This window comes from Vipera berus, assembly GCF_964194415.1.
Source record: "Vipera berus genome assembly, chromosome: 5".
NCBI classification, from domain to species: Eukaryota; Metazoa; Chordata; class Lepidosauria; order Squamata; family Viperidae; genus Vipera; species Vipera berus.
Genome location: NC_138207.1, coordinates 70,667,593 through 70,690,480, shown reverse-complemented (window position 1 = coordinate 70,690,480; position 22,888 = coordinate 70,667,593). Strand labels below are relative to the sequence as shown.

Sequence of the window (22,888 nt, the reverse complement as noted above, 5' to 3'; positions counted from 1 at the left end):
CAGATACAACTGAAAGTATGTGCATTTTAATATCAATCCTGTGACAAATAAATGCAAATTATTTTCCAATAAATAAGTATTTGTACTAGATATTAGAACATTTTTTTTGTTTTTAATGTGCCAAGAGGTACCTTTAGCAAACTACTCCAGTTTTCATAGCCATAAGAATCATGATTAGAAATAGTTATTTCTTATTGTTTCAATCTGATTAAGTAAAATTATTAGGTCGTAGAAAATGGAGCCAATTGAACTGCAGCCATAGAAAAGAAGTATATTTCACTGAACCTCCTATTCCATGCACATATAGAAAGGCTGGCTTTCTTGTTTCACAGTAAATATATTTCCTGGGAAGGAGACAATCCTTGCTTTGCATTGTCTGAACATATGTTTAGAAGTATACTATACTTCCTCTGGCCCTATTACGGGACAGGCCGTATATGGTTGAAGGAATTTGAAGGGGTCAGTGACCCTTCCCCTTTATTTCCCATCCCGAATTGACAAAGCAGTTGATCATTTCAGCTATAGAGCCTCAGCAAAACTAAGGCAGCCAGTTATTTCATAAATGGCATCCTTACTAACAAAAGAGCTGCAGTCTAATCCTTATGTTAAGACATATCCTGATTAAATAAGGAAAGAAACAAGATGTTTTAAGATAAGAAGCTTCAGCACATCAGCTCATTAAAAATCAGAACTGGGGAAAAAATCAAGACATTTAAAGGAAATTACTAATGCAGAAAGTATCCACATGTTGTACAAATGAACAGAATTACTGAAGCAATAAACTTGAGAACACTGAATGTAGCTCAAATACTGAGAATACAAACTATAATCAACAAAGATATGTTCATAAAAAAGTGAAGGAAAGAAATTTAATCAACCCTTTTATTCGGCAAGATGGAACAGGATACCGTAGTTTCCGGCGTATAAGACGACTTTTTAACCCATGAAAATCTTCTCAAAAGTCAGGGGTCGTCTTATACGCCGGGTGCTGAAACTTTAGGGACAGGGCTGGCTGGAAAACCTGGAGCGGATCTTCCATTTAGTCTGCGCAGGGAAAGCGGGACCAATTGGAGTAGAAGCTGCAGTCTGTGATTTTTTACAGGCTGGGGTCTGGGCGTCTTTCCTTGTAAAGTTGAAGAGCAGCTGTAGGCAGGTGGGGAATGCAAGAGCAACTTGAAAGGCAGGTGGGGAATGCCGTAGCCAGCTCTAAGGACATGTTTGACTCAGGAACTGGGCGGGCTGGCTGGAAAACCTGGAGCGGATCTCCCATTTGGTCTTTTTTTTTTTAATCCCATTTATATCCCGCCCTTCTCCGAAGACTCAGGGCGGCTTACAATTTAAAGCACAAATCAATGTGCTTAGCAATAGCCTTCATTCTATGTATATGACTGCTTATTAGAGCTTTCACCCCCCCACACAAGCAGCATTATTACAAAGTCAGCTTATTGCTCCCAACAATCTGAGTCCTTATTTTACCTACCTCGGAAGGATGGAAGGCTGACTCAACCTTGAGCCTGGTGGGATGAGAACCTGCACTAATTGCAGGCAGCTGGTGTTACTTAAGGCTCTGCGCAGGGAAAGCTTTAGAGTGAATTAGGAAAAGTGAAAAAGTGAATTAGGAAAATAGGAAATGGTTGCTGGAATTGGGTATGTGTAGTTTAACGCAGAGAAGGGTGAGGTGTGACATGATAGCAGTGATCCAATATCTCAGGGGCTGCCACAAAGAAGAGGGAGCCAAGCTATTCTCCAAAGCACCTGAAAGCAGGACAAGAAGCAACGGATGGAAACTAGTCAAGGAGAGAAGCAACCTAGAACTAAGGAGAAACTTCCTGACAGTTAGAACAATTAACCAGTGGAACAACCTGCCTCCAGAAGTGGTGAATGCTCCAACACTGGATGTTTTTAAGAAGAGACTGGACAGCCATTTGTCTGAAATGGTATAGGGTTTCCTGCCTTAGCAGGGGGTTGGACTAGATGACCTCCAAGGTCCCTTCCAACTTCTTATTATTAATTATTATTAATTATTATTATTATTATTATTATTATTATTATTATTATTATTATTAAAGTTTAATCCACTTGCAGTTTTATGTTTACATGTTTGATGACAAACAGCCTTATGTTTATAAGTGACAGTTTTCCTACTAAGTACCTGCATGTCATAAGCATTTGAATTAAAATTACCATATTAAAATCAAATCTGATGTTTTTTAATTTTTATTTGGTGTGCGTTGGAAGAGGGGTAGTCTTATACGGCGAGTATAGCCCAAACCCTATAATTTAACAGGAAATGTAGGGGGTCGTCTTATACGCCCAGTTGTCTTATACGTCGGAAAATACGGTAATATTGACAACTTACAGGATGCTGGTAAAGACTACAATTCTGCAAAGAATGTAAATGTGTCTGTGTGTGTGTGTGTGTGTGTGTGTGTGTGTATATGTATGTATGTATCTATGTATGTATGTATGTATGTTAAGAATTTGTCAAGGCTTTTTGAATGCACCTTGCTAATTAACTCATTCTTTCCTGCTTTGGCCTGACTCAAGGCTTATCCACAGGATATAGTCAACTTACGACAGCTCATTATTTGTGTAAATTATTCAAATTGCTAATAAAGAATTTGGGAGGCTGAGATGATCATTTCAAACTTATTATGTTCTCATCAGTCAGTCATACCATTTATCTGAGATTCGAACCTGGGCTGATTATATATTAGGCAGTTGTTTTAACTTCCTGAGCCACAGGTTCTTTCTCTCTTTTATTAGCTAGAAGGCAAGGGAAATATGTGTTAAGAATTTGTCAAGGCTTTTTGAATGCACCTTGCTAATTAACTCTTTCTTTCCTACTTTGGCCTGGGTCGGCAGTTTGGCGGGTCGAATCCCGAGTGCCGCGTAACAGAGTGAGTGCCTGTTACTCGTCCAAGCTTCTGCCAACCTAGCAGTTCGAAAGCACATAAAAAATGCAAGTAGAAAACAGTGTGCCTTTGGCGTTTAGTCATGCCGGTCACATTACCACAGAGACGTCCTCGGACAAACACTGGCTCTTCGGCTTTGAAACGGAGATGAGCACTGGCCCCTAGAGTCGGAAACGACTAGCACGCATGTGCGGGGGAAACTTTACCTTTGCATATACATACACACACATATATATATATATATGTATACGTACATATGTACACATATATGTAGATGTAGATGTATATATATGTACATATATATATGTATATATGTATATTAAATACTTAGTAGCAATTGAGAGGTGTCCAATATGCTACTGGGGAAGAGCAGAGGACTACATACTAGTAGCGCCAGAAAGAATGAAGTGACTGGGCCAAAGCAGGAAGGACACTCAGCTGTGGATGCATCTGGTGGTGAAAGGAAGTCCGATGCTGTAAAGATTTTTGCTCCATAGGAACCTGGAATTTAAGATCCATGAATCAAAGCAAGCTGGACGTGGTCAAACAAGAGACGACAAGACTGAACATCGACATCTTAGGAATCAGCGAACTAAAATGGACAGGAATGGGTGAATTTAATTTGGATGACCATCAGGTATACTACTACGGGCAAGAATCCCTCAGAACAAATGGAGCAGCCTTCAGTCAATAAAAGAGTAGAAAAGCAATACTGGGATACAACCCCCAAAATGACAGAATAATCTCAGTGCAAATCCAAGGTAAACCATTCAATATCACAGTAGTCCAAGTCTATGCCCCAACCACCAGTGCTGAAGAGGATGAAATTGACCGGTTCTATGAAGCCCTACAGCACCTTATAGAACTAACACCAAAAATGATCTCCTTATCATCATGGGGGATTGGAATGCTAAAGTAGGAAGCCAAAAGATAACCGGAATAACAGGCAAGTTTGGCCTTGGAGTACAAAATGAAGCAGGGCACAGGCTGATAGAATTTTGTCAAGAGAATATGATGGTCATAGCAAACACTCTGTTCCAACAACCCAAGAGATGGCTCTACACATGGACATCACCAGACGGCCAACATAGAAATCAGATTGAAAATGTGCTCTGCAGCCAAAGATGGAGAAGCTCTATACAGTCAGTAAAAACAAGACCAGGAGCTGACTGTGGCTCAGACCATGAGCTTCTCATTGCAAAATTTAGGCTTATATTGAAGAAAGTGGGGAAAAGAACAAGGCCACTCAAGATATGAACTAAATCATATGCCTGATGAGTACACAGTAGAGGTGACAAATAGATTTAAGGAATTAGATCTGATAGACAGAGTGCCTGAAGAATTATGGACAGAGGTTCACAACATTGTACAAGAAGTAGCAACTAAAACCATCCCAAAGAAAAAGAAATGCAAGAAAGCAAAATGGCTGTCTGAGGAAACTTTGCAAATGGCTGAGGAAAGAAGGGAAGCGAAAGGCAAGGGAGAAAAAGAAAGATATGCCCAATTGAATGTAGAATTCCAGAGAATAGCTAGAAGAAATAAGAATGCCTTCTTAAATGAACACTGCAAAGAAATAGAGGAAAACAATAGAATAGGGAGGACCAGAGATCTCAAGAAAATTGGAGAGATGAAGGGAGTGTTTCATGCAAAGATGGGCATGATAAAGGACCAAAATGGCAGGGACCTAACAGATGCAGAAGAGATTAAGAAGAGGTGGAAAAATTACACAGAACTATACAAGAACGAGCTTAACGTCCCAGATTACCACGATTGGGTGGTCACTGACCTCGAGCCACACAACCTAGAATGTGAAGTGAAATGGGCCTTAGGAAAGCTGAGAAGCAACAAAGCTAGTGGAGGTGACAGTATTCCAGCTGAGCTTTTCAAAATCTTAAAAGACGATGCAGTAAAAGTGCTACACTCAATTTGCCAGCAAATTTGGAAAACTCAATAGTAGCCACAGGATTGGAAAAGGTCAGTTTACATTCCAATTCCAAAGAAAGGCAATGCCAAAGAATGTTCAAAGTATCGCACCATTGCACTCATTTCACATGCTAGTAAAGTTATGCTTAAAATCCTACAAGCTAGTCTCCAGCAGTATGTGGATCGAGAACTACCAGAAGTAGAGGCAGGATTTCGAAGAGGCAGAGGAACTAGAGATCAAATTGCCAACATACGCTGGATCATGGAGAAAGCTAGGGATGAGGTCCAGAAAAACATCTACTTCTGCTTCATTAACTATGCTAAAGCATTTGATTGCGTGGATCACAACAAACTGTGGCAAGTTCTTAAAGAGATGGGAATACCAGACCATCTTATTTGTCTCTTGAGAAACCTATATGCGGGTCAAGAAGCAACAGTGAGAACTGGACACGGAACCACTGATTGGTTCAAAATTGGGAAAGGAGTCCGGCAAGGCTGTATACTGTCACCTTGCTTATTTAACCTATATGTAGAGCACATCATGAGAAAGGCAGGGCTAGATGAATCAAAAGTTGGAATTGCCAGGGAAAATATCAACAACCTAAGATATGCAGATGATACCACTCTAATGGCAGAAAGTGAAGAGGAACTAAAGAGCCTCTTGTTGCAGGTGAAGGAGGAGAGTGCAAAAGTGGGCTTGAAACTCAACATTAGATTCACAGCTCTCCTTAGAAGATCATATAGGAGCTGTGACTAGAGGGGCCTTCGCTCAGGTTCGTCTGGTGCGCCAGCTGCGACCCTATCTGGACCTGGATGCCTTGCGTACAGTCACCCATGCACTTGTGACCTCTCATCTTGACTACTGCAACGCTCTTTACATGGGGCTGCCCTTGAGAACCACTCGGAAGCTTCAGCTGGTGCAGAGTGCAGCTGCACAAATGCTTTTGGGGGTTTCCCGATACTCCCATATTACACCTCTGCTCCGTGAGCTGCACTGGCTTCCAGTTGCCTTCCGGGTGAAATTCAAGGTGCTAGTGATGACATACAAAGCCCTACATGGCGTGGGTCCGGATTACCTACGGGAGCACCTACTGCCAGAGTCAACATCCCTCCGTCCTGTGCGCTCCCACAGAGAGGGCCTCCTCAGGGTGTCACCGGTCAGAGAATGTCAGCTGGTGACCCCCAGGGGGAGAGCATTCTCGGTGGGTGCGCCAATCCTTTGGAACCGCTTACCAGCTGAAATCCGGACGGCCCCCGACCTTCGCTCCTTCCGGCGTGATCTAAAAACTTATCTATTCCAACAAGCCGGCCTGGCCTAATGGATTTGGGTTTTACAATTTTCTCACTCTGTTGCTTTATTGTATTCTTACTTTATTGCTCTGTACACCGCCCTGAGTCCTCCGGGAGAAGGGCGGTATATAAAATAAATAAATAAATAAATAAATAAATAAATAAATAAATAAATAAATAAATAAATAAATAAATAAATAAATAAATAAACATTAAAAAAAAAGATCATGGCATCCGGCCCTCTCAATTCCTGGAAAAAATGGGGAAGAAATGGAGGTAGTGACAGATTTTACTTTCCTGGGCTCCAAGATCACCGCATATGTAGACTGCAACCAAGAAATTAAAAGACGCTTGCTCCTGGGGAGGAAAGCTATGGCAAATCTAGACAGAATACTAAAAAGCAGAGACGTCACCTTGCCAACAGAAGTGCATATAGTCAAGGCTATGGTTTTCCCAGTTGCAATGTATGGCTGTGAAAGTTGGACCATAAGAAAGGCTGAGCGCCGAAGAATTGAGGACTTTTAACTATGGTGCTGGAAAAGACTCCTGTGAGTCCCTTGGACTGCAAGACGTTCAAACCGGTCAGTCCTAGAGGAGATCAACCCTGACTGCTCTTTAGAAGCCAGATCCTGAAGTTGAAACTCAAATACTCTGGCCACCTAATGAGAAGGAAGGACTCACTGGAGAAAAGTCTAATGCTGGGAAGAAAGATTGAGAGCAATAGAAGAAGGGGACGACAGAGAATGAGGTGGCTGGATGGAGTCACTGAAGCAGTAGGTGTGAGCTTAAATGGATTCCAGAAGATGGTAGAGGACAGGAAGGCCTGGAGGAATGTTGTCCATGGGGTCACAATGGGTCGGACATGACTTCACAACTAACAACAACAAAGCAATTGAGGGGAAAAGGATGATGAAAATAGTTTATAACCACTCTCCTTATCAATGCAGCATGGTTCATTAGTCATCCAGGAACTATGTTTGTGCATTTAGTCAATTTAATCATTTTCATTTTCCCTGGAAATGATACACAAATGGATCATCATTCCTCCTCCCAGGATGATTTTAAAACTTTCCTGAGTTGCCATTGCCTATAGCCCTAATATTCTGGTATCCTCCCATCTAAGTACGAAATGATGCTTAGCTTTAAAGATCAGATAAGCTTAGCCAGGTGCTGCCACCTATTGAAACACCACAGAAGCCTTAATACAAGGGGCCCAGCACTTCAGTAAATATGAAGGATTTTTAGCCATTAAATAAAATTTAAAAAGACCTTCCCACACTGCATAGGTTTTAAAGGATTGTTTACTTTCTTTAGAAGCCATTCACCCAGTTAGAAAGTGCAAAAGATTCAAAAATATAAATGTCCTTTAAAAATATTTTATTAGAATTTTAGAATACAGAAGCAAACAATGAAAAGAAAAATAAGATAGGAAACAATAAAAAGTAAAAAAAAGAAACAGAATTTTGATTTCCTCCCATCTTTCCATTGAGTAATTGCCCTCTTATTCTTTCCCCTCACTCTTTAACCCTTTTTAACCTCCAAATCCATAAATCACCAGGCCAGTCTTTTCTTCTTTCAGTAAAAAGTCCATATAAGGCTTCCAATCTTTTTAAAAGGTCTTTTATCATTTTTCTGTGACCAAAGTCTTCAATTTAGCCATTTCCACAAGCTCCATCAATGTTATAATCTAATCTACTGTTGTGGGTATTTCACTATTCTTCCATCTTTCTGCATGCAATAATAAAAATATTTCTTATTGTCCTTGATCATTAATTCCATTATATTTTAGTCTAAATGAAATAGAATTAGTGGTCAAGGATATTCATACATAATGTTATTATTTATGAATGGATCAAGTCCTAATAATATAATATCAGAACAAAACAGTATCTGGCACATCTTCATGTTATATTGAAACATCTAGGGAATTTTGTATTTATTTTTTATTAGACTTTTTCCCTTCCTTTATTACTTTTATGATTAACTCAAGGCAACATACATAATACTCATTCCTTCTATTTTCCCCAGAACAACCACCCTGTGAGGAGAGTTGAACTGAAAGAGAGTAACTGGTCCAAGGTGACCCACCTGGCTTTCAGGCCTAAGGCAGGACTAGAACTTACAGTTTCTGATTGCTGGGTAATTATCTGAACCATTACACCAAACTGGCTCTTTTTAAAATAATCATGGTTGGAATCTTGCCCTTTGTTATCATCCATAGTCACTTATACTTGATGAACAGAACCAAGCCTGTTAACTAGAGACAGACTCTTAAGGTCCAAAAGGACAAAAAGTTTATTAAATAACATGCTCCAATAGAAACCCTGGGCCTCTTGACTTTTTCCATCTGCATGCTGAAGAGAAGGAAATTCTCTGTGCTTCACTAGCAAGTAGGTGAAGGAAACAGTTTAACAGCAGGAGATTGTTCATCTAGGTCTAAACCAAATCAGTTTAGCATTAGACATTTAAAGGACCTCAAGACAGATGATCAGTCAGATGGATTGACAGCTAGTTATTGTAAAAATTTGCAGTCAGAAATGGTGGAGCCTTTGAAGGACTTATTTAGAACAATTCAACTTGGGGGAGTAGTGTCCCTATCATGGAGAACAGCTTTCATAACATTGATTCCAAAGGAGGATCAAGATCTTAAGTCAACCAAAGAATTATAGACCAATATCTCTTTTAAACACTGATTATAAGATATTTGCTAAAGTATTGGCAAATAGAATAATGAACATAATGCAACAAGTGATACATAATGATCAGTCGGGATTTATAACTGGTAGACAAATGAAGTACAATGTAAGACAAATTGTTAATTTATTGGAATATTTGGAAAGAAACAACCAAGTCTCTGCTGCATTGATATTTTTAGATGCAGAGAAAGCTTTTGATCAATTGAATTGGCAATTTTTATTGAAAGTAATAGAAAAGATGGAATTTGGGGATTATTTTTTACAGGCTATTAAAGCAATATATCAAAAGCAAACGGCACAAATAATTGTTAATGGTAATTTAACAGAAATTTGTAAAATTGAAAAAGGAACAAGGCAGGGATGCCCTTTATCACCATTGTTGTTTGTTCTAACACTGGAAATATTATTGATTAAAATACGTGAATCAAATAAGATAAAGGGAATTAAAATTAGGCATCAAAATTATAGATTGAGAGCGTTTGCAGATGACTTGGTTGTTACTTTAACTCAACCTACTCAATCGGTTTTAGAATTATTAGATGTGATAATACAATATGGACAAGTTTCTGGATTTAAAGTTAATAAGCAAAAAACTAAAATATTAACAAAAAATATGACTATAAAACAAAGAGAAGCGTTAGAAAAATCAACAGGATTTGAAATAGTAAAAAAGGTTAAATACTTGGGGGTATATATCACAGCATCGAATGTGGAATTATATAAAAACAATTGTGAATTGTTATGGCAAAAAGTACAAAAGGAGATTGATAGTTGGAAAAAATTACAATTGTCTTGGTTGGGGAGAATAGCAGCCGTGAAGATGAATGTCTTACCAAAATTTTTATTTTTGTTCCAAATGATATCAATACTTAAGAAAGATGCAAATTTAAATGAGTGGCAAAAAGGTATTAATAAATTTATCTGGGCAGGGAAAAGACCGAGAGTAAAGCTTAAAATAATGCAAGATGCACGTGAGAGAGGGGGTTTGAAGATGCCCAATGTGAGATTATATTATGATGCAGTTGTGTTATCAATAATTAGTGATTGGTTCAATTTAACAGATGAAAGAATATTGAATATTGAGGGGTATGATTTATTGTATGGATGGCATGCGTATTTATTTTATGACAAAAAGGTGGATAATATTTTTAAGACTCATATCTTAAGGAACGCTTTGTTCAGAGTTTGGAAAAAGTACCAATATATATTAAATAACAAAATACCTATATGGGCAATACCTAGACATGCAATAGGAAATATAAATGCGGAGCAGAAACAAGATGTGATTACTTATAAAGAACTTCTTAGGATGGAAGGGAATATTTTGAAACTGAAACCTTTAAATGTTTTAAAGGAAGAAAAGATAGTACAGACTTGATTTCAGTTTATACAATTACAAGCTAGGTGGATAGATCAGAAAATTGGTATAATAAAAGTTGATGAAAATTTGATAAAGCAAATTAGAGATCAAAGTCAATCGCATATAAAAAGGTTATATAATGCTTTTATAGAGATTGATTCAGAATCGGAGTGAGTTAAAGATTGTATGACAAAATGGGCTCAGAATATTCAAGAGCCTATAATGATGGATACTTGGGGAAAAATTTGGTTTAGAAATGTAAAATTTACACAAGCACAAAACTTAAGAGAGAATTTTTACAAGATGTTTTATAGATGGCATTTAGATCCTAAAAAGTTAGCATGTATGTATCCAAATCAACCGCCTAAGTGTTGGAGATGTGGTAGTGAAGAGGCAACATTATCATATATGGTGGACATGTAAAAATGTTAAAGCCTTTTGGATAAAAATATAGTGGATTTTTCAGAAAGTTTTTAAGAAAAAAATAAGATTTACTCCGCAGCTATTCTTATTGGGGATTATTTTGGCTTGTACTGTTATAGAAACTAAATTAATGTTACACTTAATAACGGCAGCCAGACTGTTGGTGGCGCAACATTGGAAGAAAGATTATTTACCTACAATAGAACAATGGATACTTAAAGTAATGGACGTAGCTGAAATGGCAAAAGTTTCAGCATATTTTAAAGAACAGTCACAAGAAAAATATATTTTGGAATGGAAAAGATGGATTGATTACATTCAGAACAAATATGGGACTAAAAAGTTTCAAATAGCATATGAATAATTCTTAACAATTATAGAAGTGTTATTATAATTACTTTAGTTTTGTTATAAGGGAGTTAAAGGGTGGAAGGTTTGTTAACGTTGTAATAGATATTTAGCATATGTTTGCATAAGATTGCTATATGTAATACCCTGTATTCTGCTTTGGGAAGTCCGGGGGTGGGGAGGGAAGGGGAGAGGGTTGATGGGGAGGGGGGGGTTTATTATTAAAAATTTTGTAAAACTTTTCAATAAAAAAAAAGACAGATGATCAGTCAAAAGATCCTTGGTTAAAGCAGAGTGGACTGAACTTCCGAAGAAGATAAGGAAACAGTGGTGGATTTCAAGAGTCAGAAAAAGCAAGACTAATTTATCTAACAAAAGTAAAATAAAGGTTCTCTAGGTCGGGGGTAGGCAACCTTGGCTCTTTTATGACTCGTGGACTTCCAACTCCCAGAATTCCTGAGCAGCATGGCTGGCTCAGGAATTCTGAGAGTTGAAGTCCACGAGTCATAAGAGAGCCAAGGTTGCCTATCCCAGGTCTAGGGGATCCCCAAAATTATACAGGTAGTCCTCGACTGATGACCATAATTGAGCCCAAAATTCTGTTGCTAAGCGAGACATTTGTTAAGTGAATTTTGACTCATTTTATGACTTTTCTTGCCATAGTTATTAAGTGAATCACTACAGTTCTTAAATTAATGAGTCACAAAAGGGGATCATTTGACCCTGGGACACTGCAACTATCATAAATATGAGTCAGTTACTAAGTGTCTGAATTTTGCGCACTTGACCATGGGGATGCAGCAACGGTCATAAGTATGAAAGATGGTCATAAGTCACTTTTTTCAGTGCTATTGTAACTTTGAACGGTGACTAAATGAACTCTTATAAGTCAAGGACTATTTGTACTTCAGATAATACCAAGGATCACTTGCAAGCCATACATGTAACAGCGACATACAGAAATATAGGTTAGCATTTCCAAAGAAATGGTAGATGAGAAAAACAAATAAGAAAAAAATTGCTTATTCTGAATAGATGTTTAAACTCTCTTTCTAGATCATCAGTATTCTAGTGCTTAGTCATTTTTGTAGGAATGAGTGATGCTAAACATCCTGTTAGGTCCTTTGTTTTTGCTTCTGCTTTTTTTTTATTAAAGAGGCATACCAAGCGAAAAACTAAAAGAATATGACACTTAAAAAATATATTGCTAAATATATTGGATAATGCTGATATTTCATTGCCACAAGGAAAAAATAAAATTTATCCTGTATAATCTTCTGTAGATAAACTTCCTTGTTTTTAATTGTATATTTTATAAAGTGTGATTCGGAGATAACTAAAAGCCATTTCTTAAAATTTGTCAAGAAAAAGCTGCATCAGAGAAAACGATCTCTAACTGGCTTTGTTAAACTTCCTTCAGAATCAAGTGCGTGTTGCGTGTGTGTGTATGTGTGTATGTATGTGTGTATACCTTTGACATATTCCTCATAAAAAGCCTTGAACTAACTCAAACCAAGACACAGCAAAATATAAATTTGCAGCATTACAGTGAAACAGGAAGAAAGCATATTTTCAGATAACATACAGTTTACAAAGTATATACAGTATATTTAGAAGAATAGTTTTCAACTATGTATTATTACGGTCATAAAATTAAAAATGTAATTGTATAAGGTGAAAAACACTAAAAAAATTGTACTGATTTGGGAAATAAATTAACAAACTATCTTACATGACTAAATTTATCAACTCAATGACAATAAACTTCAACACTAAATGGTTTACAGATGTGGAAGTAATATATCATTGAACTATAACAGAAGAAAAAATAAATTATAGCAAAAAGGGTAATAAATTTAGAGTAGAAAAAGTTAAAGCCCAAACGGGTACAAGTTAGTAGTAGTTGTAGTAGTAATAAATATTTACAAGTTATAGAATGCGGAATTTTTTTAATTATTTTATTCAGAGCCACTTTTTGACAATACATTACCATAAAATGATACAGATGTGCATTTTTATCACATTGCAATTACTTTCACCCTCAACAAATCAATCAATGTGTGATAATATGGTACTGAATAGAAATAATACATAATCAACATAGTTTTAAAAGACTGATTTTATGCTTAGGCAAAAGCGTACTACTAATTGAGATATCATTTAAAAAAACTGTACAAAAAGCTCCAAATACAAACTTTGAACCATTACAGAAAAAAATTATAGGAATCAGCTGTCATGACAAACTAATATAGCATGATTCTGCAAATCAATAAAGGATTATTGAAATAAGACCACTGTCTATATACTCAAGTAAATTATTTATTTATTTATTTATTTATTTATATACCGCCCTTTCCCTGAGGACTCAGGGCGGTTTACAGGGAATTAAAAATCAAAACGTACAAAAGTTAAAACCAGTTAAAAAATATTAAATTCACCCTGTACACTTAAAAACCCCAGTTAAAATTTTCTCCTCAGCCTGGGCCCGAGAGCTCGAAGAGCCAGGTCTTCAGGCCCCGGCGGAATGATCGGAGGTCGGGGGCAGTCCTCAGCTCCACCGGCAGCTGGTTCCAGAGGGCAGGCGCTCCCACTGAGAAGGCCCTATCCCTGGGTGTCACCCGCCGGCAATCTCTCACCGGCGGCACCCTGAGCAGACCCTCCCTGTGGGAGCGCACTGGGCGAAGGGCGTTTGATGCCGGCAGCAGGTGTTCCCTCAAATATCCCGGACCCAGGCCATGTAGGGCTTTATAGGTGATAACCAGCACCTTGAATTTCACCCGGAGGGCAACCGGAAGCCAATGTAGCTCGCGGAGTAGAGGTGTTACATGGGAGTATCGGGAAACCCCCATTAGCAAACAAGAGTAAATTTACAAATTAAATCAATGAGATTTTATGTCATAGTTAATTGCTAATAAACTATATTAATCAAAGGTATTGTTGCTGTACTAATGAAGATAGTACATATAACACTGCTTTGTTTTTCTGAATGCCTATCAAAATAAATATACAATAAATATGCAACATATTTAGTAATTAGATACAGGCAGTCCTCGACTTACAACAGTTCATTTAGTGACTATTCAAAGTTACAACAGCACTGAAAAAGTGACTTATGACCATTTTTCAGTTACGACCTTTGCAGCATACCCATGATCATGTGATCAAAATTCAGATGCTTAGCAACGGACTCATATTTATGACAATTGCTGTATCCCAAGATCATGTGATCAATTTTTAAGGCCTTCTGACAAGCAAAGTCAATGGGGAAGCCAAATTCACTTAACAACCAGGTTACTAACTTATCAACTGATTCACTTAACAACTGAGGCAAGAAAGGTTGTAAAATAGGGCAAAATTCACTTAACAAATTTCTCTGTTAACAGAAATTTTGGGCTCAATTGTGGTTGTAAGTCGAGGACTACCTGTATTAGCCAAGCTTACACCTATAGGATTTGTTATGGAGTTCATCATTTTTTTCTAATGATGGTTGTCCTAATCAGTAAACTCAAAATACATCAGGTATATACGTTACCAGTGATAAAAACAACTAGTGTTGTATTTAATAATAATAATAAGTTGGAAGGGACCTTGGAGGTCATCTAGTCCAACCCCCTGCTAAGGCAGGAAACCCTATACCATTTCAGGCAAATGGCTGTCCAGTCTCTTCTTAAAAACTTCCAGTGTTGGAGCATTCACCACTTCTGGAGGCAGGTTGTTCCACGGGTTAGTTGTTCTAACTGTCAGGAAGTTTCTCCTTAGTTCTAGGTTGCTTCTCTCCTTGACTAGTTTCCGTACATTGCTTCTTGTCCTGCTTTCAGGTACTTTGGAGAATAGCTTGGCTCCCTCTTCTTTGTGGCGGCCCCTGAGATATTGGAACACTGCTATCATGTCACCCCTCACCCTTCTCTTCATTAAACTACACATACCCAATTCCAGCAACCGTTCCCTATATGATTTAGCCTCGTCCCCCAATCATCTTTGTTGCTCTTCTCTGTACTCTTTCTAGAGTCTCGACATCTTTTTTACATCGTGGTGACCAAAACTGGATGCAGTATTCCAGGTGTGGCCTTACCAAGGCATTGTAAAGTGGTATTAGTACTTCACGTGATCTTGATTCTATCCCTCTGTTAATGCAGCCTAGCACTGTGTTGGCTTTTTTGGCAGCTGCAGCACACTGCTGGCTCATATTGAAGTGATTGTAGGACTCCGAGATCTCTCTCACAGTTACTACTATCGAGCAAGGTACCACCTATACTATACCTGTGCATTTGATTTTTCCTGCTTAAATGTAGAACCTTACTTTTTTCACCATTGAATTTCATTTTGTTAGATAGTGCCCAGTGTTCGAGTCTGTCCAGATCCTCCTGTATCTTAAGCCTATCTTCTGGAGTATTGGCTATTCCTGCCAGCTTGGTGTCATCTGCAAATTTGATGAGTTCCCCATCTATCCCCTCATCCAAATCGTTGATGAAGATGTTGAAGAGCACTGGGCCCAGAACAGAGCCCTGGGGCACCCCACTACACACTTCCCTCCATGTAGATGCAGTTCCATTGAGGACCACACGCTGAGTACAGCCTGTCAGCCAGCTACGAATCCATTTCAATATTTCAAAATAATGTGTCAATTATCTTGATATATTTGGTGACAAGTAAAATGAAGTCTACCTCTAATCATTTAGTGACACACTATTAATCTAACATTGAAGTGCGAAATACTTCATTCACTACAGCACAGGTCCCCAACTTTTCCACTTTGGTGACCTAGAGGGAAAAGGAGAGCAGGTAAATTTGCATGCATGCGAATGCGCAAATGGGCCACACCCACCACCGCAGCGTTAACGCCTGCATGCATGCACAGAGCCACACGTACCCTTGGCGACACTACTGCCTGTACACATGGGCAAATGGGGCCGCTAGCACCCAGCCCCATGCCAGGTGGCCAACAGGCCGCGGACCAGTACTGAGCTGAGGCCCACAGGTTGGGACCCCTGCACTACAGTAATATTTTTGATTATAAATCAAAATGCATTTTTACAAAAATCAAAGAGCTAAAATTGTAGAGTTCAAGGAACATGAATTATTAGTCAGAATGGCATGCATGGAGAATATTTTTTTAAAAAAGTTCCGTTTTAAACATCAAGAAGGCAGAACAGCTGCTTAATTGTCTCAGTTGCCGGTTCGCTTTATTAATTTATGTGAACTTCACTTACACCATCCCAAAATATAGAGTTGCTAAAATCTGTTAATACAAATCAAGCTTGAGAAATTCCCTCATCACCCAAACACCAAAAAATGGCCAGAATCTACAAATCCTGTAACAGCAATTATACTTAACTCAGTTGTGTGTATCAAAAACCATTTCAACAAAAGTTATTTTCCCTTCAGTATCCCAACTTCATCAATTCACTACAGGCTGTGGAAAGTATAGATAAATGTACCTTCCAATACAATCTTAAATAGATGCATACACTTTAATTAGTAATGTTATTTTTCAGAAGCAATGATAACTATCCAGAACAAAGTGGGCCTACTTTTCTTCCCATTTCCCTATCATTTACCATACAAGGATATATCTGTCTGCAACATATAATGTCTGTAATATCTTGGAAATGGCTCAGGCACCCAAACATTTATTATTAATGGGACTTATATCCCGCCCTATCTCCCGAAGGACTCAGGGCGGTTAACAACAATAACATATAATAAGTACAGAAATTAAGATAAAATTAAAATTAAAGTCATCTGTGCAATAAATTAAAATAAAAAATAAAAAATAAATTAAAAATTGTAAACATAATTAAAATGCCTGTCAGTCCAGGTCAGCCAGGTGGAAAAGGAGTGTTTTGAGGCCGCGGTGAAAGGACTGGAGATCTTGGGGCATCCGAAGCTCAGGGGGGAGCTGATTCCATAGGACTGGCGCTCCCACAGAGAAGGCCCTTCCCCTGGGGTTCGCCAGCCGACATTGTGTAGCCGACGGTACCCTGAGGAGGACTTCTCTGTGTGAGCGTACTGGGCGATGGATAGATAAATGTATCTATCAGATACATTTATCTCATCATAAAATTGCTCTTTGAACATTCTAAATTCTGTTTAAATATCCATGAAAAAAATATTTATTATTACAATTGTCTTAATGAAAGCACAATGACATATGACTGGTTAATATTTTTTTCCAATTATGTAAAATGTTAAAATCATTTGAAACGTGTTCCATTCACTGAACCTCTTCTCTCGGAGAAAATAAAGAAGTAAACAGCTATAAAAATATTTGCTTCCACGTCTTCCATATGAACTTTATCACCAATTTCTGCAGCTGACAAAATGTCACACCATATAATCTGATTATCCAAAACCTAATTCTTTGTAGCAAGTATTTGACACTTTCAGTCAAAATATTCAGCTACTAAAAAAAGCATTTCTTTTTAATTTTAATATTTTGCTTGAGCAACTGTTTAAATATTCTAGTTTCCTTTAACTTACTTGCAAAATAAATGGTCAAAATATGAAAACAATTTAAAAGTTTAATGTTGACATGTACTGTTAAGTTGCAATTCTATACTTACCTGGAAATAAACACTAAATGGGATTTCCTTTAAACAGAAATAATCGTTCTGTACTGTACAGGTTTGGTTTTTTTCATATGTAACCAACCTTTTGAAAACTATATATAATTATAGTATCATGAATAGGATAATAAGTCAGCAAACGTATATTATTATTGGCTTCATTTTCTACCAGTTCAATTAATATAAGTTTAAATTTATCAGAATATTCTGCATTAAGTGGATGTGGACAAAAGGGTATACATTTAATAATATGCTTAAATCTACATTTCAAACCATTAAAGACAAGTGAAATGAATGTATTTTATTTCAAGAAAACGTTGTTTACAACTATGATTCAAGCAACCTGCAAAAATGAATCCATATTTGAATAAGGAATATTAATTTCCCTATTTGCTCCTAATCATGGTTATTGTTTCTGCCATGTCCTATAATACTGCCTTCATCTCACAAGCACTCCAAGACAAGTATATTAAACTAGTATTTCCCCTTATTAAAACATTATCCAGGGGCAGCTTCATGGTATACTATAAATCTGTTAGGTTTTGTCACTAATTATCTTGGGCGGAAGTGACTTAACAAAGGCAGGAAAAAGGATTGGGATCAGCAGTGGAGACAGCAGGTTTCACATCTGTGTAATGTGAATTCACAATATCCCCAAATTTCACTGAATAACTCAAGGATGGAGAGCACAAGAACATGTAGAGGTAGTCTTTAATAACCTCTAAGAGAGGAACAGACTGCATAGACCAATGAGTATTTACTGAAAAATCAGTATGTTGAATATGACTTACTCCCAATTAATGTCTATGATCCTATGCACACTTCTTCTAAATATATTTCAAATTCACATGTACATGTTAGCACCGTATCCTTAATTACATCAGAAATTACATTACTGAAGTTTTCTGAAATAATCCTGTCAACGTCATAAGAGTTCCATTAAAAATGAAGTTGGCACATTTATACCTTAATATGAGATTCCCAGAAGAATAGTAAGAATAGAGCAAGCCAAAGTTTAACAGAACGCAGAGCACATCTGTATTTTCCAAGCACAAGCTCCACAGATGTTGTAAATTACTCTCTTTTTTCAGTTGTCTCTCTGAAAAGTGTCAAGTTTAAGAATAATGTTCAGGCAAAGACTAGAAATTTTCACAGCAAGAGTTGTCAACAATTACACTCAACAGCACTGGGCTTGTTGGATGAATGAATCATTTAGAGGAAAAAAATGATGATACAATCAATTACATTCAACACTGTTTTAAATAAACAAACTATAGATCAGGCTGTAAGAATAAAGTTTACACAGTATAAACCAGTCTGCTCTCCATCTTAAATCCAATATTCAAACTTGTTAATCAGATCAGTTTACTAATCTACAGTCCATGTTTAATGGCATTTGCATATTATTCTTATTGATTTCAGTGATAATATCTATGTAAATTTGCATACAAACAGACCTATCAATTTTAGTTTATGTAAGAGGAACTGAAAATATATATTTAACATTGCATTAGGTGGGGTGGGGGATGAAGATTTTTGTAACTTTAAACCATTAAAATTGGCATCTGATGTGTGGAGAATAGATCTTATTTCTCAAATCTGGTTAAACCTTTATTATTCAGTGCATTTGTGGCTGTTATCTTTAGGGTCTGAAATTAATTACCTCAGTCGGGCTTAAAGATACTTGAAGTAAGCCATAGCATGGGAGAATTATTTGAAAACCACTGGGCAAGGTAGTGTTCAATTTACTTTCCAGTATATATTACTTCCCCCAAAACAAATAAAATGCTAGCAAACGGTCCGAAAGGCAGAAAATTCAAGCTTCTATTGTACAAGCTTTTAGGCAAAAATAGCTGCATTCAAGGATCAGACCTTATCCTTTGCAGGATGATTTCTATTTATGAAAGATAATGTCAGAATATACTATTCCTTGCCTACTTTCAAATCAGAAAATCCCCAAAGTATTGCTTCCTGTCACATTTCTTTTGCAGGAGGAAAAAGGTGTGCGATTTCCAAGGGTGCACAAAATTATCTGTTCAGCCTTCCCGCGCCCATAGGTGAGTTTGTCTTTCTTCTGCTGGAAAGTTAACATTGCAGGAATCAAACTTTCCCCGTCGGATCCTTAAAAAAAAAACTAGCCTTTAGAGCAGGGGTCTTCAAACTTGGCCCTTTTATGACTTGTGGACTTCAACTCCCAGAATTCCTCAGCCAGCCAGGGCTGGCTGAGGAATTCTGGGAGTTGAAGTCCACAAGTCATAAAAGGGCCAAGTTTGAAGACCCCTGCTTTAGAGTTTTTTGGGGGAAAGAATCCTATAACTCTTTTCAGCCCTTCCTTCTGTCCCAACTCATTCCGTTTCCAGAAAGAGCAAATTTACTTCAACAACATACATGCTCGGTTTGAAAAACGCAGCAAACCAGCATTTAATGCCCCTTTCCTCGGTTCAGAGGTCTGGAGCCAGGTCCTTTGACTGGGGGATTTCCTGCCCATAGTCGTCCCCCCCACCTCCCAACAAATCCCGCAAAGGCGGTGTAAACATTTAAGGGCTACGCAACCCTTAAGCCCTCTGTCATGGAACTGGGTTTGTCTGAAACTAATAACACTTAATCCACGTTTCGCCCGCAAACGCAGCATATTCCACCCGAGGGCTCCCCTCGCAGCTCTGTCTACACCAGGGGTAGGCAACCTCGGCTCTTTTATGACTCATGGACTTCAACTCCCAGAATTCCCGAGTCAGCATAGCTGACTCGGGAATTCTGGGAGTCGAAGTCCATGAGTCATAAAAGAGCCGAGGTTGCCTACCCCTGGTCTAGACCCAGAATCTACGGGAAATGCTAGGGCTATATCGGAGACCCCCGGGGAAAAAAAGTAAGAGTAGAGGCTTCTGACCATGCACAAAGTGCCCCGGGCCGCCCCCCGCCCCCCTTGTAATATTTCCAGGGACCCGATCTGAGCCTCTAACGCAAATTAAACCCTGCTTCCTCCACCTCCCACCCCCGGTCCTCTTACTCACAAGGAGACGGTGCGGTTGGGCAGCAGGGAGGGGTGCAAAGTTTCCGCCAACTCGCCTCCGCTGCAAACAACTTTGATGCGCAGCGTTTGCCGGCCGGGTCCCTTGGAGCGCTCGGCGGTGCATAGACAGCTGTCAAGGACCAGGTCCGGGCAATTCCTGTTGCCTTTCGAAAGCCCCACCGCAGCGGCTGCCACCAAGCAGAGGGAGTAGTAGCACAGCCCGTGCATGGCGAGGGGGCGCCGGCGGCGCCTCGGTTCTCCTGCGTTTTGGCGGCTCTAAGTAAGACGCGGCGGCGGCGGCGCCGCTCATGGCATAAGTCGGCGCGCGCACGGCAGCCCTCTGGCAGCGAAAGGGAGTCGCTGTCCACCCTCACGCCGCCTCTTCTTCCTCCTCCTCCTCCTCCTCCTCCTCCGCAGTGGGCCGGAGACGGGAGGCGCTTCCCTCACCCTCGGCACCGCCGCTTCCCGCCGCCGAATCTCTGGGCGGACCACACCGAGCGCGCTTTCGCGCTGCCGCGGATGAAATGCCTCCCACCTTTCGGCCGTTGGAGGAATTACTTTTCTTAATTTTTTTTTCTTACTGTTTGGGGGTGTTTGGGGGTGGGGGTGGGGGAGGTCAGCGCGTGCTGCTTCCGAGGGACGCCGTCCTCCCCTCAGGAGACAGCCCCGGGACTAACCACGCGCCATGGGGGAGATTAATAATAATAATAATAATAATAATAATAATAATAATAATAATAATAATAATAATAATAATAATAATAATAATAATAATAATAATAATAATAATAATATAAAGTTGGAAGGGACCTTGGAGGTTATCTAGTCCAGCCCCCTGCTCAGGCAGATTGCATAAATTGGACTAATTTCCTGCAATAAAACTGCCTTCAAGTTTCTCCTTTTGACCAGCATCCTTAAGTATACGTGGAGAAGGAAAACTTATCAGTGACACACAAGGTCAGTCACCTTTGGGTAATTGTGAAAGGAATCTTACCTTGCTGTTACAAGACTTCTCAGCCATGCAACGTGGAAGAATACTGACAGCGCTTTAGTGCCATATCCTTTCTAGTCTTGGTCGGGGGAGGATGAGATCTAAGCTGCAAAATTTCACAAACCCACCAAATGTCAGCCAAGAGATTCAGGAACTTTAGTTTTTGTTTTCTATCTAGAAGAGGTCTAGTTTTTTGCAGCCAAGATCTGCTATTTTTGTTTATTCATTATTAAATAATTACAGCAGTCTCATTATTTTTATATAGTTTCTTTTCTCCTCCCCCAAGTCACATAATCATGCTTCTTGTTTATGTCTCAGTTTAGAAAAAGCAGTTTCTAAAACTGTCAAGGTAAAAATCACCTTTGTAGAGGGCGACGGACCGTGCTTCAGAGAATGCATGATATGCTTGCAGGAAGGCAAGAAAAACACGACGCATAATCTTACTAAATACCTTTTACTTACAAAAATATAAAAACTAAATATATAAACTATATATTATAAAGAGAGCTAGCTCACTACATCCTAACGTAATAGTCAGTAACAGCAAAGAGAATAAAACAATACAGATAACAACCCAGAACTTTCTCTAGACATGCGCAATAAACAGACTGAAACCATAACATAGCTAGTCATATGGGATTCACTATGGTTACCAGATAAGTTATCACGACAGGTGCAGAGAGCAGGGGAAAATGTACAGTTAGAAATGAACTTTTCTGACGAACATAAAAAAACGTGCAGTGACATTCCCCTTCTTTCGTCAGCAAAGTGAAGACTCAAGTAAGGCACATCTTCTCACGCAGATACTCATGCTGAGCTGTAGGAAGTGGTTTGTTCAGCATGTCAGCAATTTGATCACGTGTAGGCACATACTGTAATGTCACAAAACCTTGTTTCACCAGTTGCCTTATGTTTTGATATCGGATGTCAATGTGTCTGGACCTTGAACCTGTAAAACGTGTTTCAGAAATATAAACCACAGATTCATTATCTTCCATTACTGTGATCGGTCGAATCGGATGTGTCCAGATATCTGTGACCAAAGCATCAAACCAGGTTAAAGAATTGCATGCATCAGACACACAAGCATACTCAGCTTCTGTAGAGGAACAAGAAACAAAATTCTGTTTACGCACATGCCAGTAAACAGGACATCCATTTAAGAACATCATGTAACCTGATGTACTTTTCCGTGACTTCTTATCACTCGCCCAATCTGAATCTGCAAAACAACATACCTCTGCATAGTCAGTATGTGTGGGTTCCAACAACAACTTCATGTCTTTGGTGTGTTTTAGATACCTCAATAACTTTTTAACACATGTCCAATGAAACTGTTTTGCCTTGCCTACGTGTCGTGATAAAA

At 38.7% G+C, this 22,888-nt stretch overlaps 1 protein-coding gene across 1 annotated transcript in view; it reads right to left on the bottom strand.

The window, feature by feature from the left end:
* The window catches only part of ADGRA1 (adhesion G protein-coupled receptor A1), a gene marked incomplete at both ends in the record, with an annotated part of 483,384 nt that extends 462,625 nt beyond the window's left edge, over positions 1-20,759 (bottom strand). The window contains one exon of the mRNA XM_081329555.1: positions 20,533-20,759. Coding sequence (XP_081185681.1) covers positions 20,533-20,759 — 227 coding nt within the window. The remainder of the gene's footprint in view (positions 1-20,532) is intronic.
* Between the last annotated feature and the right edge of the window lie 2,129 nt (positions 20,760-22,888).